Source organism: Podospora bellae-mahoneyi, chromosome 2, assembly GCF_035222275.1.
Source record: "Podospora bellae-mahoneyi strain CBS 112042 chromosome 2, whole genome shotgun sequence".
In the NCBI taxonomy this organism is placed as follows: Eukaryota; Fungi; Ascomycota; class Sordariomycetes; order Sordariales; family Podosporaceae; genus Podospora; species Podospora bellae-mahoneyi.
In genome coordinates, this window is record NC_085881.1 from 1,965,415 (window position 1) to 1,993,083 (window position 27,669).

A 27,669-nucleotide genomic window follows, 5' to 3' on the forward strand; every position below is an offset into this window, starting at 1 on the left:
GATCCAATGGCTTCAGAGTGATAAACATAGGTAGGATGGGGAGTAAGCACAGGTTAGGTAATGATATTCTGGACCTTGTTTTCAATGAGGCTCTTCGCACGCGCTAGCCCGTAATGATGAGTGGAAGGAGGGGATAAATAAATGAATGGAATCAGTTGAGTGCCCAAAGAAGGAAACTCGGCGAGATGAGAGTCGTTGACTCTTGCCACTGGGTTCACCGTCTGTGGTTGATCCAGCAAATGACTTCCTCGGCAGCCCCAATGTGTTGATTTCCAATGATGTCAAGACTCGAGACAAGATGATGAACTGCTCCTGATTCAACTCTGGACCAGTCATACAGGGCTAGCCGCCTTCACCCTCCAGCAAATGGAACGGATGTTACCGTGTCTAGGCAGTTAGGTATCCAAGGACACCTCCACCAGCCGATAAACGTCGGTATACACCGGTCTAGAGTGCCATATCCCAGATTCTATGTACATGCTTCCCCCCCTAATTATGTTAAACCGACTGTGTCACACAGCTTCTGAGTAGCCATCAGACCCTTAGAGCCGATCAGGTGTTAGGATCTGCTTCACTCGTTCACCAGAATAGGCAATCATTTCCAGAACTACAAAGACTTGGTAATTTAGTGACACATAAACTGTCTTTCAACGAGGATGGCATCTCCGGTTTCTGCTCTAGATAGCTTGTTATCACAGGCGTAAAGGCTTTCGTCAAATCATCAAACAGCCGAGCATATGTGACTACGGATCGTGTCAATTTGACCGCATTCGGCCCTCGAGCGTAGTGGGACTGTCTTTGTTTGGCTGAACAGCTTGACATAGGTATGACTAAAGGAATTTCAGGGCGTAGGCTCTCATCAAACTCGTCTTTCAATTCCGTTTCTTTTGCCTAGTTCTCGATGCTTACCTATATGTTCAGCCTCCTCACTAGCTCTATATCCGATTCCCGCCGCTGAAGCCCACTCCCACCCCTATCATATATGGACGTTGTCACTGGGCCGTACCCCTCCACTTTCTTCCGCAAAAAGCCGAGCCAGACGAAAAATAAAAGTATCAGTCCCACAGCGACAATAGCCATACCCAGTGACACACCCACAACCCCGCCAAGTGGCATCTCTAACCTGAAGCCTACGAAGCTCAGACCAATGAAAAGACCTGAGAGAACGGTGAATATCAAGAGCATATAGATCGTGCTGGCAGTGGTGAGGGCTGTCATGAACTTTATGAGACGGTTGCCAACCCGCCCAATGGAAGGCCAGTTGATGCTGCGAGCGATCGTGCTCGGGATGGTGTGGGTGACAGCGGTCTGGACGGTGGAGAAGTATAGCGCAAGGTATGTGACAGCGGTGACGCCTATGGACACTCCCAGCCATCGTGGCCAGGTGTATTGGTCTTGAAATTCCTACCAAGATGTGTGAGTTATGAACAAGGGAAATAAGTTATGCCACTTACAATTACGTTCATCCCAAAAACAGCAGCAATGAAGCTCAGTGGTATAAAGAAGAAGGCCAGTTGTGTAAGCTTCGATATCGACTCGGCTTGGGCGATGGCCCGCTGGCTTTCTAAAATGCTGAGGGTCGACATAAGCGCTTGAAAAGCCGTTTCGACTCTATTTCGAATCGCCTCGAGTTCAGCGTTGATCTGGTTGAGTCGCCATGCTATCATTTGCTCCGAGTCATCGCCGTATGGCGGGACCAACTGACGGGGCCTCTCCTTGGTGTGCTGCTCAAGTTTCTCCATCATATACCGGACAGAGACCCGAAGGTTGGCGAGGGTGTTCCGCCATCGGCCAAGATAATCTCTCCACTGCGGCACCGAAGAGCGCAGCTGCTCGTCTTCGCCCAAATACAATTCGACCTCGTCCAACCCCCGACCCAGCTCGAACAGGATGGTTGGCATATCATCCACCACAAAACCAAGCATCGTTTGTATGAGCCAAGTATCGTTTTGTCTTCCTCGAAACGGACTCGGGGCATCCAGCGCCTTTTTGATACGGTCTAGGGCTGTTGTCTCGAGGATAAAACAGGGCTGATTCGGCAGAGGTTTGGAGCCTATATCTCCAGACCACAAGTTGAGGTTCACCTGCCTGACTGTATGCATTCTTTGTGGATCGACGAGAAGGCACCCAACAAGTTGGCCATTCTCCCGTCTCGAGTAATGAAACGACATGCGCGTTGAGGCATGATGAAGAACAACACTCTCCATCCTCTGTGATGGGTGAAGCGGATGGTATGGTCTATATACCCCCTCCGGAAACGTTCCCCATCGACAATGGCTCTCGTATGTGGATTGGGGGTCGGCAGTTTGGTCTGTATCCCATGGCGTTCCCGCGCGAATCTTCTTCTCCATTTTCCAACCTTCAGACTTTTGCAGGGCTGGTTCTGACCAGCTGACAAAGAAACTACCGGTAGATCTGTCCTGGTGGAAGCCCATTTTGTGTCCTGAGCCCCATCCAAGATGGGCTGTAAAGAACTCTGGGGGCAGGTACAACCCCATATCTGCCAAACGCGTTGCCTGAAGGTCGCTATGAGCTTCCACGAGGTATATCAGATCGTAATCTTGAGACGGTTCCAGGGCTTCGTCAGGGTTGGGTTTGGTCTGTGACAAGTCGACGGCGGTGAAACTGGTCTTTCCATCATTTTGGACTTGAAGTCGCAGACATCTGGAGGTGGCTTCCGAGGGTTCTGAAGGTTTGGCGGGCTCCCGGCCGATAACGGGATCACCCAGCAATCTCACCGAGTCAAGCGACGAGGTCCTTCTTTTGAGCATTCTGACTTAATTGATGCTTCCTGGATTTCAGACATTAAGGATCGTGGGAACTTGCTTTGTGATAAATGCGGCTGACCTCTATTGCCCCTTGATACTCTCCCCTGTCCCACGACTGTTCTCAGCCGCACGCGGGGTCGTCGTGCTCATGGAGATCATCTTCAAACTGTTGGCAGGCCTCTCCGGGCGAAGACAATAATGTTTGTCGAGGACACACCCGTCTTTCCTACATTCCCTCGGTTGCCGTCTGACGGGATTAGGGTTCAATGTGATACCCGTGGGTACATGGCAAAGTGTAAGTTGAGACTGGCGGGCCGTTCAACGTGCCTTCAAGATTTCGCATGCACACCCCTAACCCTTGGCCAACGAAGTGTGGCTGGAGGTGGTCCGCGCACCAGCACTTCAGCGCGTGTCTGCCTTCTTCTCAAGCTGGGATAAGTGTTTATCCACCAAATGTCCCCAACTATCGCCGGGCACGATAACGTCTTTGGCCCCAATTGGTTTCTTTCTGTCGACAAGTCACCTGAGGGGTCTCTGGGGCAATAGTATTGGATCGCCTTACACACCACCACTTGCTGGCAGGATGCCTTGGCCACTTCATGTGGTGCTAGGTAAGGCAATCAGCCCTTCCCTAGGATTCATATGACTCGGGGATTATCATGGATTTGAATAAGGTATATCCTCACACTTCCCTTGGCCAGCGCACGCGGAATACTGACCCTTTTTTTGTTCCAAAGAAGCATTACACCGCATGCAAGCTGTTTGGCCGCTTCCCTTTCAAGTCCATTGATGCTGGGGATCATGGCATCACAGCCCTCTTGTTGGGGCATATTCCCCACACCAGCCAACAATGAGCTCACCAGACACACTATCTACCATGATCTTAACCCAGCCTGCCAGGAAATCCGCCTGCTCAGAGTTCATCTTGAGGAAAAAGACGGCTTTATACGGTGTGAGCTGCTACCAGCAGCTAGTCTGTCCAACATCAGAGGGCAGTACACGGCAATATCCTACTGCGCGGGAGACCCTAGGAGAACCAAAAAAATATTCGTCAACGGCATCCCGTTCAATGTCTTTGAGAATCTTGCCCATGTCTTGGAAATGACAAGGAACTTCTGGACCAAGACATTTCCCGATAAAGAGTGCATAATCTGGGCCGACCAAATCTGCATTAACCAGTTCAACCTTGCTGAGCGCTCACACCAGGTCGGTTTCATGAGGGGTATTTACTCTTCAGCGGCGCAGACCTTGATATGCCTTTCTACCACCGACGTTGACCCTCGTGGAGTTGAGTGGCTGGTGAAGCTACACCAAAGTGTCGATCCTGATGGCGACTTCTACCAGTACTACTTCCACCTTGAGTACTACCTCCGAACCAACCTGGCCAACAAGCAATTTGCCGACGATTGGTTTGCATTTTACGACGTCTTCAACAGCCCATGGTGGATGCGAACTTGGGTCTATCAAGAGTTTATTTCATCCTCCAACATCTACTTTTTGTATGGCAAATCATCTGTTCCCTGGAAAAGACTGTCAGAGGTACTCCCAACACTTCAAAAATACAGCCACTTCCCCTACTTTGGCCCAGCTTTTACTGAACGCCAAGCACAAGTCGCAGACACAAAGAACATTGTCAACTTTTTCGTAATCAGTAAACTTCGGTTTGATCGGGTTGGGCCATTCGACCTGATGGATCTGCTTTCTCAATCTCGACATCTTCAGAGCAGCGATAGCCGCGACGGGATCTATGCTTTCCTTGGTCTTGTTCGTGAGAGCTACGGGATCATTCCAGACTATTCCCCTGAGAACACTATGGAACGGCTTTTGGTGGAAATTGCAACGCGGATTGTTTTGCAAGACAAAACATTGGATATTCTCTCCGATGCGAGCAGGGTGAGAGGAGAGCTGTCGCCACGACTTCCCTCTTGGGTTCCAGATTGGACCACAAAGGCTTGTGTCAGCCTTATTCCAAGAACCATCCGAGATACAAGTGACGGATCAGTCGCTTTATTTCCTCGAATCGTTCAATCAGGGAAGCTAGAACTTCAAGGTTTCCATATCGGTGTTTTCAGAAAGGGAAAGCTTGGGTGGTACTTCCCCAACAGTCGGGACAGATTTCGTCATGATGGTGAAGGTCGCGAGGAGTTGTGGGATATTATCGGGGCTCAAGGTCCATTTGTTTTGCGTCACGTGGGGAACCAGTATCATCTTGTCAGGGAAGCACAGAAAAATAAACCTGCTGGATATAATAGCGTGGAGGATGCTGTTCAGAGACATGGATTGCAAGCGCAGACAGTGGTACTCTCCTAAGATACTTAGTGTCTGTTGCCTTTGGTGTTTATCACTGTCAGGTTACGTACCAGACCTAGCACCTTCTGTATTCTTCGACGGGAATATTGATATCAGGTATCACACCAGCGTCACAGGAACCAAGTACCCCTGCCACCTCTTCCCCAACGGTGCGAAGCACAAGCAAGGCCTGCGAAAGAGCTGGCACATTCATATTGGAACACTCCAAGTCTTGTACCACTTCCCTTCTTTAAGGCAGACTATGCAAACTACTATATCCCTTTTGGTAATGAACTGTAGCCCGGGTAGTTTCCTCCGGCTACGACGTTGTATTGTGGCTGCATGATAACATTTTATAGACTTATAGCGATTGGCAGCTGAGATACGAATGCAACCTAGGTACCTAGCCTAATGTAACTCTGATAACCTTCTTTATTTACCTCTGCACCTTTGCACTCTGCCCTGCCACTCCAGAGCCGGCTTGATGCAATTGCGCTCGGCATGTTGCCTGAATCGGGCCTTTGAAATGCCTTGAAGTTTGTTAGACTGGAAGTTGTGATGACATGGTACCCAGTTGATAGGCATTAATGTCTCATAGTCAATGATATCTATTCTATGCACGATGTTCTAATCACGAGAATAAAGGAGACTGATCAGCCTATTCCAACCCTAGGTATTCCCTCATTCATCAGTCTCCAGGGTAATATCACAACAACATTTGCCCTTGGAAGGTCATCCTCTAAGCGCAAGCAAGATATGAGGACCCGCGCCTATGCATTGCTCGGCAGCATGTTCACGACCAAACTTCGAGTTAGGACGAACGTTGCAGCATGCTACAAACCCATACCTCTCAGGACTGGATTCTTGCTTATCATGGCACTGTAGTACGTTCACTCCCTGACTGAATGCACCTATCTTACAGCTGACAACGACTGGGAAGTATCTGCTGTCTTCTCGCTCTCGTGGAAACAGCTCTTCAAAAGTTTTCCATCTCTCATGATCGACGAACCGTGCCCAATGACACCGCCTCTTTCGGGTACGGGTCTTTTGTCAGCGCTCCGCTTATCCCGCCGCGACAAACAACGCGTGCCATATATGCTCTACCAGATCTACAACCAAGATGGACACCTGCAAAAGGATTAAGAGCTGCCAACACCACGGTCAATGGTACAGTCCCCAATCCCTCCACAATCGCACCCAGTTCAGCATCTCTGGTCGTCAACCCAACACCTACAGAGTCAGGTCCACCGGCCTGGCTGGAGGCACTAGAAGGGCCATTTCGATCTGCTGGGCGGAACGCCTACTTTTGGGATGAAAGTGTGTCATCAGGATACGGTACGAAAGAAATCTTTACAGAAAGGAGCCAACTCAATGGTCGAGCACCCATTCCACCCCTCGACAATTGGGGCCGGCTACTGGGCCCACGTCACAGCTTTCGCTTTTTGGTTACGGCAGGGGACTATATCAGCCCCGATGCAAGCTCTTTTCGTAACCTTCTGGCCATTTGGCACGACCCCTTGGACTCCCAAGTTAGCGTCGCAGTCTTGAGACGTGATCTAGGCCTGATTGACGAGACATACGAAACCCCAGGAAAGGACGAGCCAGACTACCTCAGGAATCCCCCTCAGTCCTGCACAGTGGTGTGCAGTGGGTCAGCACTTATCTTTTTGGACCAGACTTGTTGGTTGTCGTGGTATATCATCTCATTGATGTGGACTTATACCTGTACAGACACTTTGCAGTTCCAAAACACGCATTGTTTTAGCTTGGTTGCAGACTTCAACAATGGTCACAAAGATCAGCCATGCAGCAGTCCGGATCCCAGTGGTTTGGGAGATGAAGCGCAGAGCTTAGTATTTGAGTCAAATCGTCATGAAGAACAAGACAACAAGAGCAGTACTGCTCCTGATACAGTCCAAAGAACAACCGTTGCATCAACGATGACCTCTTCATCCTCTGCAGCTTTTACATCATCGGTAGCCTTTTCATCGTCACCAGCTTTTTCATCGTCAATAAGCTTTCCATTGTCAACAACTTTTTCATCAACAACCTTTTCATCATCACCAGCTGTTTCGTCATCATCAGCAGCATTGCTGACCTTTCAGCCGCCCATGACAACCATCACCAGCATTACTCATAGCGGTTTCAACCATGGCTCCTTCAGCACATTGACCGAAAGTAATAGTCAAACCGACCACACGGTTAACCAGCCCACAATACATACATCAACTTCATCACCAGACGAGAATAGCATTAAGCCGTCAAAATCTCAACCAGAGGAGTTCACAGACATTAGTAGTGGCCATATTGGTACAACCGTGGAAAGCAAAGGTACAAGTAGGATCAACCCCGATAGTATAACATCGACCAGGCGCAGTCTCGAGGCAAGCGACCAGTCAACAACTCCCTCTAAGAGTTTCACGGCCACTACCTCTACTTCCCAGGTCACACAAGAATCAGGGGTTTGGGATAGCCTTTCAAGGATCAGCGAAACAAAACAAACAACAACACCACACTTCAATCCGTCCCAAACTACGACGCCAACAACCCTATATGCTGACTCTATACCGATAACATTATTGCAAATAAAAAGCGTATCATATCCAGATGCGACACAATTTCGACAATTGATTGGGTCTCAATCAAGTCAAAAATGTCATGATAAAACAATCAGCGGTGCTTGGCAATCAACAACATTTCCTAGCATGGACAAACCCAATAGTGCAGGCCAATCACCAGTTTCAGACACAAAAACGAGGCCCCCAGCCGTCAAACTGCCCGAAGAGCCTAATATGAGCGATAGGTCAACCCGCTCTTTAATTGTCACAACAGAAGCTTCTCACAGTCTTGATTCTCTCGAGGACGTCGCCAACCTAGCTCCGGCACAAAAGGCGACAGTCAGCCAACCTACAGGCTCGGTGAATGGAACAAGGATAATCACTGCATTACAGTCGCACAAAGAAGCCATCAATCTGTCCACAACGACTTCTTTTCCTACGGATGTCAGGACTTTGGCCGCGATAGCCATCCCTACTTCCGTCACAGACCTACATTCTTTGCCATCGACCAGTCATAACCCAACAGAAACGGTCAGTTCGGTGATAGACAGAGCACAAATACCGCCTCTTTTTCACCCTGTTTCATTGGGGGACTATTTCCTAGCTGCATACGTGCCTGTAATCATCACGTTGCCCTTGGCAACTTTGGCACAAATATTGAGCATGGAGGTCAAAGCACTTGCTCCCTTCCACGCACTCAGTAGACCAATGGGGGCGGCAGCTACAGACTCCCTGTGTCTCCCCACAGGTGGCTTTCCGGGGATCTATAAAAGCATTTGCCTTTGCTTCCAGCGTCAAGGTCGACAGCCCTTATTATTTCTGGTCGATCTGCTTGTCTGGACCACGGCCATCATTGCCTCGCTCTCTAGCGAGGCCTTCGGCATCAAGCTCCATGGCAAATGCAAACACGACGATTTCAGAGGATGCTACATGGGAATTGCAGTATTCGGCACTCAAAGCCGAATCATTCAGAGTCTACTGGGCTTCTCCTTGTGTCTTATTCTGCTTATTATGTATCGGCTCCGAAACTGGCAAACCGGCATTGATGTGCCCCATGGTCGAAGTCTCGCAGCCATATCTATGCTCGTTACTGAACCATGCACACGCAGAGTCTTGCAGCAACTCAGGCCCGATTCCCACACCGGGAGACTCAGTAACAAGGACATGGCACGCCAGCTTGAAGGGTACATCTTTAAATTAGCACCCATCTCATCACACCTGACTGGTTACAAACAGCTTGTTTCCTCAAGGCCCACACAACCATTACGCAAACCCAAACCACAAAAGACACCAACCACACGCCGCTCCAGAATCATAGAATTCGTTGACCACCTTCCACAAGGCTTTCTACTTCAATTCCTCGTCATCCTCGGTACACTCAGCTTCATAATTCTGATAATATGCTATGAAACAATTACGGGAGCCGATTCTCCGTTTGAGCACTTCATGAACTCTCAGGGCTTTGGTGTGAAGCTCCTTTTTGCAGGACTGGGTGTAGTGATATCTCTCTTTTGGGATGATTATTTCGCGCGTGAGTTGTCTCTGACATTTCTAACCCAGCAGTTGAACCCAAGCTAACCCGTCATCCCGACAAACAAGAGGTTGCACTCAAAGAGCCAGACCGCCAATTCAACCGCTGGCCGCGCCCTGCCAAAGCCTCTTCCGTTTTCCTAGTCTCCCCACCGACCACTGCTTTTGCTGCCCTCACTCCTGCTACCCTTCACAGACGCCAGTTCTTTCTCATGTGGGTTGCCTTGGTCACCGTTCTGTCAAAGATCACGCCATTGTTGCTATCCAACATCCCATTCAGCCCCTGGCTCACCTGGGAGACACATCGTGTCTGTACTTGGACCGCGGTTGGGATCTTGACAACAATGATCCTCACATTGGGGTACGGTCTTATACTTGTCAAGTACTCCCGATGGCCGTCGCATCCAGGAAGACTCGGTGGCATCATCTACTACCTGTTGACAATGCCGTCTAACAGCATCGGAAGAACACCGATTTTGCGGTTTCTTGATGATGGAATGGCACCAGGAAACCATCTGGAGGATATTGAACTTGGAAATATCCAACGTCGTTGAAGCTACAAGCTACCTCTACTGCATCCTAGAAACAATCCAACTCTTCATGATGGACATTACCCAGACTTCCTCGGAGTAACATCAACTCCCACTAAATCACCAGCCCTATACTCTTCAAGAACCTTCATAAAGGACAAGATGCCCTCCGACCAAATACCCATCCTAGCACTCTTCATCATCTCGGCAGGATCCTGATTTGGCTTGTTGAACTCGCCCTCCGAAGTGGTATAACCTGGCGTGCACACGCTAAGTGCAGCAAGATTGGCAGCTCGCTTGACGGCTTCCATCGCCCAGCCCTCTTCAGCCTCTACTGTCGGGTCAATCACGGCGAGCCCCCCAACCTTTTCCTCGGCCTTCTTGATGAAGTGAGTCATGTGTTCAGCCGCAATATCCAACGTTTCAGTGTTGTTAGGAGACTGCCCAAACTGAGCAGTCGGCCCAAAGAAAAGGTTAGGAAACCCGCGGCTGATAACACCATGGAGAGTCGAAGCTCCCTGAGCATCCCACTTGTCGTCGAACGACTTTCCACCACGACCAAAAACATTGATTCCCGTCCGTTTCGCAGGGTTGAGACCACCATACGCAGGAGACCGATACCCAGTGCTGAGAACGAGGATGTCGAGCGGATACTCCTTCTTTTGCACGACCAGCCCTGTGCTAGTAGCAGAGTCGATACCCTTTCCGTCTGTGTCAACCAAGTGAACGTGAGGGAGGTTGAATGCCTGCAGGTACTCATCACTGAAAGTTGGACGCTTGCACCAAACAGGGTACCAAGGCTTGAGCGCCTTTGCTGTTTCCGGGTCCTTGACGATCTCATCAATGCGAGCACGAGCCTTTTCAGCACGTGGCAGGTCCAACATCAAGAGGCCCCCAACATGCTCGCCAATCTTCTCTGGAGTAGGCTCAATGATCCCAAAGTTGGGAGAGCCAATGATAGCACAATAGGCAGGCGCCTCGGTCCATCCACAGCCCACCATGTTGACTTGCTCTGGGGGAGCGCAGTTGTTAAGGTAAGTGACCCAGTTATAGCGGCGCTCGCGCTGCCATCCTTTTTTGTTGGCGATCTTTGTTTTCCTTTGTAACTGTTAGCCCGAGTTCGAAGTCTCCCCCAACAAGATCAAAGAGCTGTACTTACCATTCCTCAAGATCCGTTTCCTTCTGGCCACGCCAACTCACCGACGAAGGCGTCCGCTGGAAAACATACACCTCCTTCGCAAACTTTGCCAGCTTCGGCACAACCTGAATAGCCGTCGCACCAGTCCCGATAATCCCCACCCTTTTCCCTTCCAAGCCGGTCAAATTCTGGTCCTCCTGCGAGCCACCCGTAGTCCCATAATCCCAGCGAGATGTATGGAACATCGACCCCCCAAGGTTCTCCAGTCCCGGTACCTTGGGGACATGAGGAATCGTCAAAACACCCGACAAAACAAAGAAATAATTCGCCTGGATATTCAGCTTCCTTTCTCCCTCCTCTGGCCCCCTGTTTTCCATCACAGCCACATTCCACACCTCCTCCTCATCACTCCACCTGCAATCCGTCACCTCCGACCTGAAAAGCGCCTTGTCATGGAGATCCCACTTTGTGGCAATCCTCTCAGCATGCTCACGCAGCTCAAGTCCCGTAGCGTATTTTAGCTTAGGAACATACCCCGTCTCTTCCAACAGCGGCATGTAGATATAACTCTCCACATCACAGTGCAGACCAGGATAGCGGTTCCAATACCAAGTACCACCATATCCACCACCAGCCTCAATGATACGGAGGTCATCAGGACCGTTGACGAGACCAGCTTCGATAAGCTTGACAGCGGTGATGAGACCGCCGTAGCCGCCTCCCAGGATGACGAATTTGTACCTCCCGCCATCCTTGACAGCGGGGGTTTTGGCGTTGAGAGCTGCGTGGTCGACCCAGGGATCTTTGCCTAGCGAATGGATGCGGGCGTCCTTGGCGTACTGGAGGTCGACGTACTGGGCGAGGCCGTCTGAGCGGAAGCGTTTGGAGGCTTCTTCAGTGTATTTTTGTTGGATGCTGGCGAACTTGGCTTGCATGGCTGCCATGTCGGGGGGGGCTCCGTCGGAGCCATTGGTGCTGTCAGCACTGGGGAGGACCTCTGAGGTCGTCATGGTGTGAAGTTTGAAGAGTTATCTTTGTCAACCAGGACTGAAGATACAGATAACGGAAACCAAAGAGAGGGGAACGGATGGCTTACGAGTTCCAAAACAGGATGTCGTGCAAAACTTTTACTTATGTGTCTCCCCCTGGGAAGCCCCGGGTGCGAGTACGAGCAGTTCATATAGCAGAACGAGTACGATCGCGAGAATGGTAGGACGGGATCGGGTTGCCTGGTGGTGCGTCTCGCGGTGCTCACAGTGTGTGGAGTGTGTGCGTTCTGGGCTCCAGGATCTACCAGCTGCAGAGGCGTTACTGATCCCATATTGAAGGTCTTGGCGGGATTGCGAAACCAGGAAAAGACAGGTCGGCCATGTCGCATTGCATACTGTACATTCCTCTTGTTGTGGCAATGCACATTGCCAACGCCCTGAGTCTCGGGGTTTAGCAGCTGTCCGATCCCAAGATTAACCGCGCTCTCCCGGCAGGATGAAACAGAACCTGCCATCTTCTTCGGCGTCCGGCATCAATCCGAAGCAATCATCTGCTGGGGGTCCAAGACAACTCACCGCTAATGGACTTGTCATGTCTCAAGCCGTTCCTCCACATTCTTCAGTTGCCTCTCCATAGATCGCCATCCCGCTCCGTGCAAGCGCCAATCATTGGCCGTTTGCGATATAGGGTTACAGACAAGGTTCTTACACGAGCCCCATGTCGATAAACGCACAGGTCACAGTGCGGGGTGGATGGGCCGTGTACATACTCCATCATTATTTGTGTACTCCGTAGGTAGTTTGATGACTCTTGTCCAATCGTCAGACACCAAGAGGAGAGTGAGGGGTCAAAATTGCAGATATCGACAGTCTCAGCCATCGAATCCCCCGAAGGCACACAGGATCTAATAAGGTCAAACTCCCTACAAGGGTTTCTACAAGTTGCGTAATGCATTAGGCTAAACTATTGGTTCCCAGGGAAGTTAACAGATCACCAACAGCTCAGCAGAGAACCAAAGTCCCCAAGGTGCCAACCGCATCAAGCGATGGAACTAGACTCGTGTGGAGCAATGCCAACATGACACATACATATAACTTGCTTAACCTTCCCCCCTTCACCATCATGACCCCTCTTGTCTTGTTATCGAACAGGTCGACCTGCATAAACAATACACCAATAATAACCAACAACTAAAAAGCCACCAACATGCCTACCGACCCAAGCTCCGTCCCAAACTTTGATGACCTCCCTGCAGTCGATGGACACCCTCAGGGCTGCGCCTGGGGAGTCTTCGACAAGGACGGAAAGAAAGACCACTACGGTACACTGAACTTTGTCACTCCTGAAATCGTAGCTGCTGCTGCCAAAGAAGTCACAGATGGCATTTCCATCTCTCTCAAGTATGTGTGCGGATTCTCCACGCAAAATAGGCACTAACAACCCCAAAGCTGGCCCCTAAACGGCATCAAGTTCCCCTTGCCCGGCCGCAAAGCCCCTGTCCACAAACCCGTTTCCCTCCGCGAGGTAGGGATGGAAATCGATGGCTTTGACGACGAGCTCGAAATCAACACCCAATTCTCCTCCCAATGGGACTCCCTCTGCCACTGTGTCCTCCCCTCGGGCGAGACCTACAACGGGTTCAAGCCCTCTATTGAGCTCCTTCAAACAACCACCACTGAGGGCAACGAAATGCCCACTATTGATCACTGGCACTCCCCCGCCAAGGGCTGCCTCGTTGCCCGTGGCGTCTTGATTGACTTTAAGCGCTATATTGATGAGATCACTGACAAGACGTATGACCCCCTCGATGGTCATAGGATCACCGTTGAGGAGATCGAAGCGGTGGCGAAGCATCAAGGGGTGGAGATCAAGCCAGGGGATGTCCTGATTGTTCGGACGGGGTATACAGAGTTTTTGGAGAATCCAACTCCGGAAGGGTTTGCCAAGATGGCTACAATGTCGCTTTCCGGCGTGCATGGCACGACTGAGACGGCGAAGTGGTTCTGGAATAAGAGGATTGCGGCTGTTGCTTCGGATGCGCATGCTTTTGAGGCGCTGCCGCCGTTGAAGGAGAATAGGGAGGTTGGTGCTGTGTCGGATTTGGGTGAGTTCTTTGCCAGCTTTTTGAACACAAAACAAATGGGTTTGCTGACAGAGAACAGTGCTGCACAAGTGGTTTTTGAACTATTTTGGAACACCCATTGGTGAGCTTTGGGATTTGAAGGCGCTGGGAGAGTATGCCAAGAAGAAGGGGAAGTACAGCTTTTTGCTGACAAGCGCACCGCTGAATCATCCTGGACTGGTGGCTTCACCACCCAACGCCATTGCCTTGTTCTGAGCTGCTTCCAAGTTTGTCAGGCAATTGATGACTTGTGTGGGAGCACAGAATTCAAAATAAAGAATAAGAAGGAAAAGCCAAACCAAAGGCTGGCTCACACTGTCAGGTTATGGACAAATAAAATAGACCGAAATGTGATGAAAAAGGGTTAAACCGCCTTCGATTACCCATATTGCCTAACTATCTCTGTTCACCTCACGATACACGAATAGTACGGTAAGGTCGTCATACTGGCTGGCTGTTAATTCCTGGGATCGAGTGGCAACATTTAAAACTAAGATGATAGAATTCAAATAATAGGTAATGGACAGGGAAGTTCGTTAGATGGAATTCAGACTTTGAACACTGTAAATTTCAACTTTGAACGCCGCTTCCTACTAGTTCGAAGCCTCGAACCGATTTTCAACGTGTCCAAAGCCGCAATTCCCGGAGCCACAACTCCACCCACCTCCTCGGCGCTCCAGCTCTCTCCTCAACCTCACCGCCGGTCCCACCGTCTCTCACAAATTCACTTAAACCACCCCAAACCTTACAAACACCACCACCCCTCAAAATGTCGACCTACACCCACCCCTCCGACCCCTCCACCCTCTCCCACGTCCAATCAACCTGGGACTTTATCCGCCCCAACTCGTCCATCTACAACCACCTCCTCTCCGACATCCGCCTCGTCGCCGCCACAAAGGGGCGCATCATCGCCCACCTAGACGTCACACCCATCCACACTAACTCCAAAAACATCCTCCACGGGGCAGTAAGCGGGACGCTGTGTGACTGGGCCGGGGGTATGGCGATTGCTGCCGAGACGGGGCTGCAAAAGACGGGCGTGAGCACGGATATGCATGTTAGTTATTGCTCGACGGCCAAGGTGGGGGATACGTTGGAGATTGAGGCTTGGGTGGGCAGGGCGGGGAAGAACTTGGGGTTTACGGGGTTTGAGATTAGGAGGGGGGTGACAAATGGAGAGGGGAAGAAGGGGGTTGTGGTGGCTATGGGGAGTCATACCAAGTTTCTATTGTTTGGGCAGGGGAAGAGTGAGATAAAAGAGGAAAAGAGGGAGGGGACGGTTGAAGGGAATGGGTCCGAGTAGGGTATTGGGGCGAGGGGCAACCCTGAAGACATAGACTTATAGACAGTTTACATGGCTGACAAAATGATAGAGGCAGCCGCTGGGGATGAACATGCAAGCTAGCATGACTCTAAGAATAGTTTATGGATGTTGAATGTATACTTGTGGCACTTAAGGATAAGCTAGCCAATAAACCTTAAAGATGGCTCATATGCCTTTCAAGATAAGGTCATTTATGTCTTTGAAATAGTTGAACGGTCTTCGAAATATAGTCGAAGGCGTTTCTTTTATCATTCAAGACCCTGAATCTACGTTACAGAGAAGATAAGCCCCGCCTAAAGTTTAACAACTTTGCTGGTGGTGGTTCCCAATCGGAGTCCCTAAAGCCAAACCTACGCTCATGCCTGCCACCATGGAAGTGCTGGTACGGTGCCTTCTCAAAATATGGAGGGGTTGATGCCAAACGGATGAAGCAGAAACCATCGCAAATCATCAGAAGAGGCCCGTGAAAGAGCTCGAAGTGGGGTGTAAGGGTCAGTTACCAGACTTGAAAATTTAGTCCCGCTCTTTATCTACCTACCTAGCTTCATTCCGCCATTCTTCTTTTGCTCTCCGCGACCGCACCCACTCTCTACATATAATATCCACATTCAATTCTCCACATCCTTCGAACCACGCATAATGAGCCACCCAACATTCGAAGAAGCGCACTCCCGCCTAGGACATGGCGAGGGCATCGACCAGAACACCATCTGCAACTGCTTCCCCGACCTCAATGTACGCAAACGTTTCTGCCAGTTCGTCATCGACCAAGACGACGCTGCTCGGCTAGCAGAACCGAGAACAACCCGCGAGGAACATGTTACGGTAATAGATTCCGCCAATCTATTGACCTGGTCCTGTCTTTACACTATTATACCAGCTTTAAACAGGGAGATCCGCCCGTGGGTACCTGCTAGCCGTTGCGCCCGTGGTTTCCTTTAACGATTGAATCCAACTAGCTGGGGCCTGGGTACCGAGGAGGTATGGGATAGGACGTTGCATACTGAGGAGCATATTCGCGCTGTCAAGAACTGAGGGGAATGAAGAGCTTACTTTCTCCAGTTGGGCAGACTTGAGTGGACCAAGGATGGTCAAGGCAATTGGTATGTACCACACCCTCCTCACTTAAAGTTGTTAGAATTTTGATAAGAACTCTGTTACTAGGCCGGTGACTGAAGATGGTGCTGAAGATGGTGTTGAAGATGGTGCTGCCGCTGAAAGATTCCACTGGCGGGAAACAGGTCTTTGCCTCGTTGTTCGGATCGGTCAACAAGGACACATCGATGGCGTTTATGCCATTTATGATATGGATTGGGATGGTCATTTCACCGGAGAGGATGGGAGGTATTCTTTTGATGATAGCAATTGGGGTATACCGCCTGGTTTTGAGCACGATAATGAAGATGAGGACGAGGTACGAAGATGAGATCGAGGGTGGGGACGAGGCCAAGGAAGAGAAAAGCAGATCTTTTGCGCCCGGCTTGCAGAAAGAATGGGGAATTTGGGTGGTAGCTACCATGTTTGGTGGGACGAGGTTACATTCTCCCAGTCCAATTCGGCCAGTCTCGGATTTGTGTCGAAAGACATATTGGTCTGTGATGTTGAAGAATGACGGGTGGTCCAGCGATGCAAAGAACCGCAAATCGTGGTAGGAAACAAAGCCTCGATATTTTATTTCACCACCCACTCTTTCATTCATGTGAAAAAGAAAATTCACTCTCATCAGAATCGGCTACATATGTCCCATCAAAATCCCCTCCCTAGTTCCCCTCGCCGTCATAACATCTCACCAAGCTACCCTCCCCCAAAACCCCCCAGGATACCTCCTCACCATGCACTTCCTCCCCTCATCCAACAACAAAATGCCCAACCCAAAACACATTGGCAAGAACCAGTACTCCACCGGCACCTCCGCCGTCCCCAAAACACTCTGCAAACTCGGAATATACAACCAAAAAAACGCCATCACCAACGAAAACAACACCGCCGGAAACAAGTAGTAGTTCCTCGTCTCCTTGTTAAACAACGGCGGATGCTGAAAAATACTCAACCTTCTCGTCCTAACCGCCAACAAATTGAACCATTGCCTATACCCTCTCTCATCAGCCACACATACCTCATATCACATCAGGGAACAAAAGGGGAACTTACACCACAACCAACGTCACAAAGTACACCGAACTAGCCACATTCAACCTCGCTACAACCTCCTCTCCCGACATACCCCCCGGCACCCTCCCAAACCCAAACCACAAATCCCCAAATTTGACCCCCTCCCTCTCCAAAAACCAATACGCCATCGCAAAGGCCACCACCGTCTCAATCACACCCACAAACCCATAACTCTGCACAATCAACCTCCAATCAACCAATCTATCCACCCCGACCCGTCTCGGAGGCCTCTTCAAAACATCCGCCTCGGGAGCTTCATACGCCAGCGCGGTAGCAGCCAGACAATCCGTAAAACAGCAAATAATGATCATCAAAAACGAGCTCAAAATCTGCGGCAGCCCAAAAGCGACGTTTGTCATGATGGGCCAGAACTCAGCAAAACTTCCAGCGGGGAGGAGGTACGCGATGGTTTTCTTGAGGTTGTCAAACAGCACCCGACCAAAGCGGACCGCTTCGACCACGCTGGAGAAGGACTCGAGAAGGACCATGTCAGCGGCCTCAATGGCAATGTCGCTCCCGCCGCCGATGGCAATGCCAATGTCTGCTGCGCGGAGGGCGGGGGCGTCGTTAACGCCGTCGCCTGTCATGCCCACGACGTGACCGCGGTCCTGGAGCTCACGGACGATTCGCAGTTTTTGCTCGGGGGTTGTTCGGGCAAAGACGACTTCGTTGTAGGAGGAGACGAGAGCGTCCCATTGGGTGCTGTTGAGGGTGATGAGATCCGGGCCGGTCAGCACGATGGACTTTGAGAGCCCCTCGTCGCCTTCTTCAGACGGAGTGTGATCCCTGTGATTTTTGGTTTCGGTGGGCTCCCGGGACAGAGCGGTGACGTTGGCGACAACGCTGTCTGGGTTGGTGATGATGCCGCACTCTCTAGCGATAGCTTGGGCCGTCAAGGCAAAGTCTCCAGTGACCATAAACATGCGAATGCCAGCCGTCCGAAGAATCTTGACCACCTCTGGGATCTCAGGCCGGGGAGGGTCAACAATAGCGACCAGGCCCACGAGCGTGAGTCCAGATTTGGCTTCCTCCAGAGTCTCTGCCTCAAAGGCAGCCGAGGAAGAGGGAGACGACTTAAAGGAGCGCCTGGAGAGTGCTTTGTGGGCCAAAAGCAATACCCGACGCCCTTGTGCAGACCAATCATTCTTGATGCGGTTGAACTTCTCTCTAACTTCAGGAGTCAAGGTCATGGCAACGCCCGAACTACCAGTAAAGTTGGTACAACGGTCCATCAATATCTCTGGAGCTCCCTTGATAGTCAAGAGCCTGTCACAAAATGTCAGCGAGTGGGTACTGGGAGGTTGTGATAGGAAGACTTACATATCGCCAGGCTCAAAGACAGACGCCGTTCCAGTGGGTAAAGCCAAGCTCAGCCCATCAGGATGGGTGTATCCCAGAACGCGAATCATGAACTTGTTCTTGCTGTTGAAGGCGAGGTTGAACTTCGTAGCCCAACAGCGCTTGAGCTCAGACACAGGACCCAAGCCTTCTGCAAACCGCAGAATGGCTTGGTCAGTAGCGTCACCGTGAATCTTTCTTTCACTAATGGGCAGGCTCCTCGTGGCAGCGTCAAACTCTCCAGCGTTGCAAAGCCCAGCAACGCTGCGCAGCTGGTCAATGGAGTTGCTCGCCATGTCACCGTCGGTAAGTCGCTCGGCGATGGCAACATCGAGGATGCCATCCACAGTCATTTCCTTGCCACCAAGGGCACAGTCTGTGACCACCATTTTGTTCTGCAGATTTTGGGTAAGTACAATTGCGCCGAAATGATGAGCACGCAACTTACTTCTGTCAGTGTCCCAGTCTTGTCCGAACAAATGACAGACACAGACCCAAGCGTCTCAACAGTCTTCAACGACTTGCACAAGACCTTGTTCTTCCGCATCATATTCGCACTGATCGTCAGACTGGCCGTCAACGCTACTGGCAAACCTTCAGGAATGAAAGCCACAGCAACCGACACACAAGCAACGATCAGATTAGGGACGCTGATCCAGTCTGGATACGTAGTCCTCAGCCAGGCGGCCCTATCAAACAGTGTCAGTGTGCCGTCAAGTGAACAAGCCATGTAGGTTCGTACCAAATAACAACAACCGCAATGATCATAACCACCATGATGGAACATATGACATAGACAAAGTTGAGAACCTCCCTCTCAAGAGGCGTCATCCCCTTCTTAGGCTCATTGGTCAACTTGGCAATCCGTCCAAACACCGTCTTGTTGCCAGTGGCGACAACAACTCCAGTGCAAGTACCAAACGAGCAATGGGTGCCCTGCAGACCAATGTTCTTGGTCTCAAGGTAGTTCTTATCCGTAGCATCAACAGTGGCAGCAAGAGGGACCGATTCACCTGCATAGCGACAATCAGCAACACCTCACACTCCTCTCGCCAAATTGGCAGACTCACCAGTAAGGATCGACCGATCAAACTTAGCATCACTCGACACCTGCACAAACCTCACATCCGCCGGCAACTTATTCCCCGCCTTGACCAGCAACACATCTCCAGGGACAATATCAGCAGCCATGGCCGAAACCTGAACGCCTTCCCGAATCAAAAGACACTCCTCAGGAATCATATTCTTGATGGAAGCCATGACCCGAGACGACGACCAGTCCTGCCACATGTTGAAGGCGGCCTGAATGAAGAACACAGCAAGCAAGACGATAGCCAAGGCCAAGTTGGCCTGGGCCGGGGGTTGTCCCAGGGGCTTCCAAGCAACGAAGACGAGGATGGAACCGACGAGGAGGACAGAACCGAAGCCCTTAAAGAAGTAGCCCATGATTTGTTGGAAGTGGTGGGTCTCCGGGGGAGAGGGCGTATTTTTGCCATATTCAGTGAGGCGGCGCTTGATTTGGTCTTGAGAGAGGCCTTGGTCGAGGGAGGTGGTCCAGCGATTGACAACGTCAGCAATGGGAAGGGTGTGCCATTCGAGGTCGGCAAGGCCTGTCATCATCAGACATATCGTCAGCCTTCCCGAACCGCAAATGTGACCAAGAGAAAACAAAGTACCTGTCGCAGTAGCCTTTGAGAGCTTGTTGGCCACTTCAGCCTTGCGGTTGTAATCATCAATGTCGATGGAGCTGGTCAAGAGTGTTAGTAGACGTTGATCACACACAAGCCTGCTGAAGACTTACACAGTCCGGTACTGAATAGGCAGCGCCGCAGAGGGATCAACACCACCACCGGTATTCGAATGAACACTCCGAATTGACATGGAGCCATGAGAGCGAGTACGCTCAAGCCCAGGACCTTGAACCGGTCGGCTCGCAGACCGACCGGCCTCAACGTCGTTATCCTGCCATCGAATGCGAGATTTGTCTTCCGGTTTACCCATTACGAGTCAATCGGGGATAATATGAGTAAGACTGGTGTAACTGGATAGAGTCAAGACAGTGCAGAAGGAGGAGGGAACAGGTAGGAGAAGTGAGACTGATAACACCGGACTGGACAAAGGGCGTACCAGCTTCTTATGAGAACCACTCCGAGGAGGCACTGCCCAAGTACGTACAGTACCTCCCCTTCCCGCGCCGCGGCCCTTCATTGTGCCATTGCTGGTCCTGGAGATTATTCCTCGATAGAGGCAAGCCCTCTCCCGGGATATCACAACAAGGGCACATGCTCTGCCGCGGCATCCAACGCACCAATCTCAAAATAGCCATGACAATGAGTGCTCTTTTAAGGACTGGTCAGTATGCATCTCGTTGGAGACTGAAACAAGACAGGTGACTGCGCCAAAGGAATCCCACCAACCTCCTTAGCTACCTACACCACGGCGTCAATGATCCGGACGTGGCACTTGAGTTCTGCAGTAGACAGTGAGGGATCCATGCCAGAGAAATACGTAACACGAAACACCACAAAACCCCTCAACCCCATTCTGAATCCCATGATGCGTGAAATGCATTGCCACGGCGATGAAAGTCGGTCGAGACCACCGCCTCTCGCATTTGGGAGGAGGAAGGTGTGACGAAGCACCTAGCACTTACCTCAAGCTTTCGCGATGCCGGAAGGAGCGATACTCCTCGTGTCGGGTGGAAAGAGCTACCACCCAACCAACCAAGGTAATATGTACCCCAAGTCCCCTACCTAAGTACCTTGCCTCAGTATCCCCCTAACCACCACCAGAAAATCACTCATACCCATCCAGCTCAGCACCCATCCCAGCCCTGATATCAGGAACCTCCCCTCACTGTCGAATCAAGCTTTTCCACCGGCACCCGGAAGGCGGAGAAAACAACCCGAGCTGTCCACCGCTCAATGAATGCAAGGAGCTTGGGCCAACATCCCCTTTTAGCTTGCTTCTCTCCTGTCGTAGCTTCCAACACAGCCCCCCTTTCCCTTTTCCCACCGACACCCACAAAGGAGACCGGTTCTCCCCATGTAGTCAAACGAATCTAGAGCCCCTCTCTCCACATGGTTGCCATCGGCTGTGAGGTGGGTGCCCTTGCCGCTCGGAAGAGGGGCTAGCTACGAGCTGGTATAGCTCCAGTCAGACGGGCAAGCACTGCCACCCTCACTAACCCTGAGAGAGAAAAAGAGACAAAGCACTTTTGGATAAAATATTACCATGTCGTGTCGTGCCACAACGGGATTTCTCCATGGGGCATCCCTAACGCTGCCATCAAGTGAGCAAGACACCATGAGAACGGGGAGGCCTCCCGGGGAAATCTATTAGGTTTGTATGGGGCTGGAATCGACATGGCCAACGAGTGAGTCAGCTCGTATATAACACAGACAGCAAGCCGCCCTCAGACAAAGGTGGTCAACCCAATCTCATCACTCCGCACTTAACTACCTACCCAATAAAAATTTGTGTGAATATTGTCGCTTCAACACCCCCCTTTCTAGGGTGTTGACACACTGTCTTGGCACCACCAGCAAATCCCCTCAGCAACCAACCATCCAACCAACGAACCAACCACCTTCCAATCAGAATCACGTTCCCTCATACCAAAAAAGTATTCCAACAAGTCAATTCTTCAAAGCTGCCTAGCTTACATCTATGTTGTTTGTGTGGTGGACTGTTCCCATTGCTCTTGACTGTCCCCAATCCCACCTGATGGCCCAGTAGTAGGAAATACCCTCGCGACGCCGAGAAGCGCAAAATGAGCGAGAAAAAAATAAAAACAAAAAAAAAAATATATGTCCATAGGGTTATACCTTCCATCCCAAGACCGCATCACCCAACACAGCGCGTATGTTTTCCCTGCCACTGATCATCAATTTGCGACAAGAATGGTGGCGCCCTCGATTCCTTGATCCGACAAAGATGCAATATAACCCCCGTCCCGTACCAAGAGGTCAATGTTGTTGACCACCCCCAAACAGTAAGAAATAAAAGCAAAAAAAATCACTGTGTATAATCCCCCAACGTTCTTTGCCCATCCTCCAAACAAGCCTAACCCGCAGAAGCCGTGACTTCGTGAGTCCTGTATAGGGAGCTTTCACGGGAACAAAAAAGGCAAATGATTGGGCCGTAGGTAAAGCTACGTTCCAATAGTAAAACGGCCATAACAGCAGACCAAAACCACTGTGCTGGGTATCAATGTCGCATTTCTGATCCGAAACCTTGCCGAAAAGGCGATGATGTAAAGTACTTCTGATCTCTGCGGGACAGAGTTCAACCCTAACCAAAAGGCAGCTTTCAAGCCACCGCAATTCTCCTTCGCTTAGACGGCGTCAACGCAATGGCCCGTACGCTGCGACTTCGGCGTAGCGTGATTGCTTCAGAAGTCCCGCGGTCGTCCCGTGGCGTGTCTCCTGCAGAAGAGCTGCGAACGCGGTGTGGCGTGCTTCCTCCAGACAAGGTCTCCTAAGCCGAATCTTGAGGGTTACCAGGTCCGTCGCGGTCCATTCTCGCTGGCGGATTAACTATCGTCGTGCCCATAACTTGGCCAGGAGAGTCAGTGGATGGCGAGGGGCTCGGTCCAGCAACTTGAGCTTGTTGAGCAGACAATGTCACAACGTCGTGGTCTATTGATAGGCCGTGGTGAAGGGTTGAAGGATGTTGGGGTGCCATGTGACCGTTTTGTAACGGAACCGACTGGGGTAGGTAAGGCGGGTGGCCCCCTACATAGTTAAAAGGATGAACTGTTGGAGCGAGCGGCGGGGGAGGCGGTGGTTGTTGATGGGTTGGGTTAGGTGGAGCAGCATCGGCCATATCGTCATCCTCCGGGTCGTCGTCCACGACATCGACCTCCGTCTCGTCGGCATCGCCATTGTTGGCCTGAATGACCTCGCCGGTTGGAGTGTCTCGGCCAGCCCCGTTAACACCGCCGGCTGATTCTCCAAGTCCAAGGTCGGCAAATGTCTGCTCCTGGTTCAGATATTTGCGGAGGTTGACAACGCCTTGACCTGAGAACACGCAAAAGACATCGCGTTGGTGTTGGGTAAACCCTATAATAACCGTGTTAGCCACCGATGTGCATTGACAGAGCGAAAAGCTTACCTTGAGGAGGCTCACGAGAAAATACCTCCAAGTCATCTCTCAAGAAGGCAGCCACGCCTGTGAGACTGAGATGGGTGAGTCGCGGACAGCACTTAAGCAGCCGCAAGATTCCCTACGTATCTTAGTCAGCAAAATCCAGACCTGCAACGGCGAAAAAAGCTGTTAAATAAATACCTTCAAAGTAAGATTTGTGCAGTAGCTCAGATGAACGCGTTCCAAGCTGCTGTGGCTCATGCTGACATACTCGTTGGGGATGACATTTCCATGCGCGTCCTTTCGTAAGCGTGCTCGCCTGTTGGCATTCGCAAGAGCGATAACACTTGCATCTGTGATCTGGGCACATTTGACGAGACCAATTCTCTTCAACTTGGGCAAGGTGGCCAGCTTCATCACCGAGTCGTCCGTCAGGTGGGTGCAGCAACCAAGATCAATATAGCGAATGCGATTGCACTCGGCAACAAGCTTCTTAACGGCCTCGTCCGTGATCTGGTGGCAATGACCCAAATGGAGGAAATGCAGGTTCTTCCCCAGACCAGCAATGGCATACAGAGCTTCGTCTGTGAGCTGGCGGCACTTGGCAAAGACCAGGTTCCGGAGTCGAGGCGCGACTTCAATAATCTTTTGCACGGCCCGATCCGTCAAGTTGTCACAAGATGTCAGATCCAGGATGCGCAGGTTCTCAAACGTCCTGTTCGGCAACGATAAGAAAGCACTGTCGTCAATCATCTCGCAGTTGGCCAGTCGAAGTTCACGGAGAGCCTGTCCCTTCTCAATAAGTGCTGTAACAGGCTCGTTGCCAATCAACTTGCATTGGTGGAGATCAATCTCGAGAATGTTGGGACAGTGCTCGGCAAAGGCAAGGACGGCTTGGTTGGTCAGTTGTTGGCAGTCATTCAATTTGAGCTATGAGACGACCAGTTAGCATATCTAGACACAGAGTACAATATGAAAGCAAATACGTCGAGGCTTGCAAACTCACCCTCTTCAAAAACCTGCAGTTCTCGGCAAGAGTAATCATGCTCTCTGGAGAGACCTTGTGGCATCCACTGATGTTGAGACCCTGGAGTCGCTTGCAGTACTGGGCAATAGCATAAATTGAAGCCTCCGTAATTTGGCTGTCGTTGGAAACATCAAGTGCCAACAAGTGATCATTGTTAGTGATCAATGGGATGAGGCCAGTGTCGGTAATCTTGCCGCAGTTTGTGAGGGTGAGGCGTTCGACACGGGTGCACGAGGCAAGAGGAACAACACTGCCATCACTGACGGTGTCGTGCAGACACGCAAGGTTGAGGCGCTTGATGAACTCCCTGTAGGGAAAGGCCGGAGCCTCTGAGCTGAGAGTGTTGCAAATCTGAACGTGCTTGTCCCATGTCGTGCACGATGGACGATGCCACAAAATGTCAACCGCATTGCGAGCCCATCTCCTACATGTCAACATGACGTGGAAGACATCAGATAGACTGTTGAGCTTGGCAAAGATGGCGATCAAGATCTCGTTTGGCAGCCGGTTGATGGGCGGAAGGCAGTCCTCATCGTTGACCTGCATGTCCTGGAGATTTGGTACGCCGAGAGAGGACTGTGAATCATTTGCGCCGAGGAAGAAATCGGATTCCTCATTGTCACCGCCGGGCGCTGGCGAGCTGCTGGATGAAGTGGAGCGGGCATCGTCTTGTGCGTCAACGGCAAGGTCGATGAGTTCAGGCTGGGCGGACTGTTGTTGTTGTCGGGTGAGCTGGTCGGGTGCTGGTGCTGCTGCTGCTGGCTCGGCGACGGTGCTGCTCGGGGCGTGGTTGGAAATGATTGCGCCTCTGTCGGCGATGATATCGAGGGACGCGCGCTGTCTCATGGCTGCTAAAGTCATTGTCGACTCCCGCGGCGCAAAGGGCGGGTTCGGTGGGAAGTTAAGCAGAGGGAAGGACGGTGACTGTCACTGAGGGGAGGCGACCCGACCGTAAATGTGGAGTGCTTGTTGGTGCGCTGCCAGCCGTCAATTGTCAGCAGGGGGCCCAGGCTGTGATGAGGGGACCCGGCCCAAAATAGCCTTGGTCTGTGGGTCCAAATGATGGTCGGAATCTCAGGCGGTTGAGGGCGACAAAGATAGATACCTCCAGCTATCTGTGGGTGATGGAAAAACAAGAAGACCTAGGAGGCAGCGCAACAGGTGTTCGATATTTGAGATGGAGGGGTTGTCTGGGTCGACAGGAGGAGGTGGTGAGATAATAGAGGGGGGGCGTGGTTCTACAGGAAGGTGAGTTTGAATGACAGCGTGGGCGATGACGGTGGCAGGGAAGGATGCCGTGATAGGAGACAATAAAGAGGGAAAGGCCTGAAGCCAGTCGCTATTGTGAAATGCCACCCAAGAGTTTTTACCTAAGAAGGTGGGCTTTCTGACAAACTTGACACTTGGGAAGCAAAGTCTGACAAAGATGTAGTGCTTCATGCCTTCTCTATTCCCATTTCCCATTGCTGTCACTTTAGGACTTCCACTCACACATTCAACAGTTGCCCTGCTGCGGACGGGCTGCTCGAGGGAGTGTGTGAACAAGGCAACCTACCTACATGGGGCGCAACCTACCTACATGGGGCGCAACCTACCGACCTTAGGGTGGGGTTATCGGCTGCCCAGAGGTCACACTTGATGGGCACTTGCGGTGGTTTCTTTATTGTTCAAAATCAAACCTCGATTTCCATCTGAAATTCCATGCTACGCCAAGTAACTTTGTGATGATTACTAGAAAGCTGATCGATGGCAGTATGGAGCATTCATCAAGCGACAGGTGGTAGTGTCAGTACTAACGTCCCACCTGCAGGCCTGATGCAGTGAATGAAGTACCAGATGCGGCACCTGAGACAACAACCTCAATTCGCCGCCTGTGTGCTTGGGTACCATAGAAAATAGCTGAGGTGGCAGGTCCTGTCCAACTCGTTCCAATGACCATGCTAGCCACGCCAATGTCGAATAGATCATGGACACGGCTGTGGCAAACCTTCCAGCGGCGTCTCGTGCGTAGAGTCACGGGGAAAGCGGCAGATTCCCAGGAGGGCGTACATCTTCGACGAGGGAGCTTCCATGGAAGGAAAGCTGGGCTGCGAATATCGGCAAAATGATAGCAAGAGTTATACGAAGACTCCAGCTGGGCAACCTCCAACGCCACCACCGGATCTACCTCATCGGGATCTCGGGAGCTAGCCAGTAACCCAATCTCTGGGCCATGGAAGGACGCGATAGCTTTCGGGTAGTCGGGTATCTTAAGGTGGTCAGGCTGTCTGAGATGCCACCTCGAAATCGGTTTTCAGAGAGACACTACGCGCGGCCAAGTCATTTAGGCCCGCCGCATGGCATTCCCTTCAACTTGAGAAACACAGCACCGCAACATCACGGATTCCCAGCATGCACGTCTATTTGTTCATGACGTGCGCATGGGCGCTTAAGCATTCGGCTACAGTAACCAGTCAAAGCAAACAGTCAGTATGTCAAAATCCTAAAGATAGTTGGCGCCCCTCGTCCAAATGATGTGGTTTGCTGAGAAACATGGGACGCCACGTGCAATGATATGTGTGACCTCATCCTTCAGCTGCAGGGCAACATCCCATAGGCGGGAAGCTTCCCTCGTAGCACAGGGCTGGGCAACCATGTTGGTCTCAAGTTGGTCGGTGTGTCTGGCCTCTTTGATTCGAACTTGAAGTCGTTTTATTTTGAGATTCAGAAACGTTGAAGTCAAAGTCCACCTTTTTTGAGGATCATCACGCTAGAAATGTTCCAATGGGCATAGCGTCGTGATTCTTGAACCA

The 27,669-nt window shown here is 51.1% G+C and overlaps 8 protein-coding genes across 8 annotated transcripts; 4 read left to right on the forward strand and 4 right to left on the reverse strand.

The window, feature by feature from the left end:
* Positions 1-864: 864 nt before the first annotated feature.
* QC761_204560 (uncharacterized protein) lies at positions 865-3,200 on the reverse strand. Its single transcript, XM_062876179.1, has 2 exons — positions 1,455-3,200; positions 865-1,404 (listed from the first exon to the last, which is right to left on the reverse strand). The coding sequence occupies exons 1-2, from the start codon at positions 2,769-2,771 to the stop codon at positions 910-912; spliced, it is 1,812 nt and encodes a 603-aa protein (XP_062734754.1). The 5' UTR covers positions 2,772-3,200; the 3' UTR covers positions 865-909.
* A 357-nt stretch (positions 3,201-3,557) lies between these two features.
* QC761_204570 (uncharacterized protein) lies at positions 3,558-5,078 on the forward strand (the record flags this gene model as incomplete). The annotated part of the gene is made up of 1 exon (XM_062876180.1): positions 3,558-5,078. One exon carries the CDS (start codon positions 3,558-3,560, stop codon positions 5,076-5,078), a length of 1,521 nt encoding a protein of 506 aa, XP_062734755.1.
* A 1,688-nt stretch (positions 5,079-6,766) lies between these two features.
* On the forward strand, positions 6,767-9,699 carry QC761_204580 (uncharacterized protein; the record flags this gene model as incomplete). Its single annotated transcript, XM_062876181.1, has 2 exons — positions 6,767-9,146; positions 9,215-9,699. The coding sequence occupies 2 exons, from the start codon at positions 6,767-6,769 to the stop codon at positions 9,697-9,699; spliced, it is 2,865 nt and encodes a 954-aa protein (XP_062734756.1).
* QC761_204590 (uncharacterized protein) lies at positions 9,642-12,356 on the reverse strand. Its single transcript, XM_062876182.1, has 2 exons — positions 10,835-12,356; positions 9,642-10,773 (listed from the first exon to the last, which is right to left on the reverse strand). The coding sequence occupies exons 1-2, from the start codon at positions 11,821-11,823 to the stop codon at positions 9,756-9,758; spliced, it is 2,007 nt and encodes a 668-aa protein (XP_062734757.1). The 5' UTR covers positions 11,824-12,356; the 3' UTR covers positions 9,642-9,755.
* A 351-nt stretch (positions 12,357-12,707) lies between these two features.
* Positions 12,708-14,238, forward strand: QC761_204600 (uncharacterized protein). The gene is made up of 3 exons (XM_062876183.1): positions 12,708-13,203; positions 13,252-13,907; positions 13,966-14,238. The coding sequence occupies exons 1-3, from the start codon at positions 13,010-13,012 to the stop codon at positions 14,139-14,141; spliced, it is 1,026 nt and encodes a 341-aa protein (XP_062734758.1). The 5' UTR covers positions 12,708-13,009; the 3' UTR covers positions 14,142-14,238.
* A 456-nt stretch (positions 14,239-14,694) lies between these two features.
* QC761_204610 (uncharacterized protein) lies at positions 14,695-15,231 on the forward strand (the record flags this gene model as incomplete). Its single annotated transcript, XM_062876184.1, has 1 exon — positions 14,695-15,231. One exon carries the CDS (start codon positions 14,695-14,697, stop codon positions 15,229-15,231), a length of 537 nt encoding a protein of 178 aa, XP_062734759.1.
* Positions 15,232-16,901: 1,670 nt separating this feature from the next.
* Positions 16,902-21,925, reverse strand: QC761_204620 (uncharacterized protein). The gene is made up of 9 exons (XM_062876185.1): positions 21,260-21,925; positions 20,564-21,101; positions 20,439-20,509; positions 19,833-20,372; positions 19,505-19,775; positions 19,211-19,451; positions 18,745-19,157; positions 17,404-18,690; positions 16,902-17,339 (listed from the first exon to the last, which is right to left on the reverse strand). Exons 2-9 carry the CDS (start codon positions 20,761-20,763, stop codon positions 17,039-17,041), a joined length of 3,324 nt encoding a protein of 1,107 aa, XP_062734760.1. The 5' UTR covers positions 20,764-21,101; positions 21,260-21,925; the 3' UTR covers positions 16,902-17,038.
* Positions 21,926-22,284: 359 nt separating this feature from the next.
* Positions 22,285-26,309, reverse strand: GRR1 (SCF ubiquitin ligase complex subunit). Its single transcript, XM_062876186.1, has 4 exons — positions 24,857-26,309; positions 24,052-24,780; positions 23,878-23,989; positions 22,285-23,825 (listed from the first exon to the last, which is right to left on the reverse strand). Exons 1-4 carry the CDS (start codon positions 25,736-25,738, stop codon positions 23,242-23,244), a joined length of 2,307 nt encoding a protein of 768 aa, XP_062734761.1. The 5' UTR covers positions 25,739-26,309; the 3' UTR covers positions 22,285-23,241.
* Positions 26,310-27,669: the final 1,360 nt, after the last annotated feature.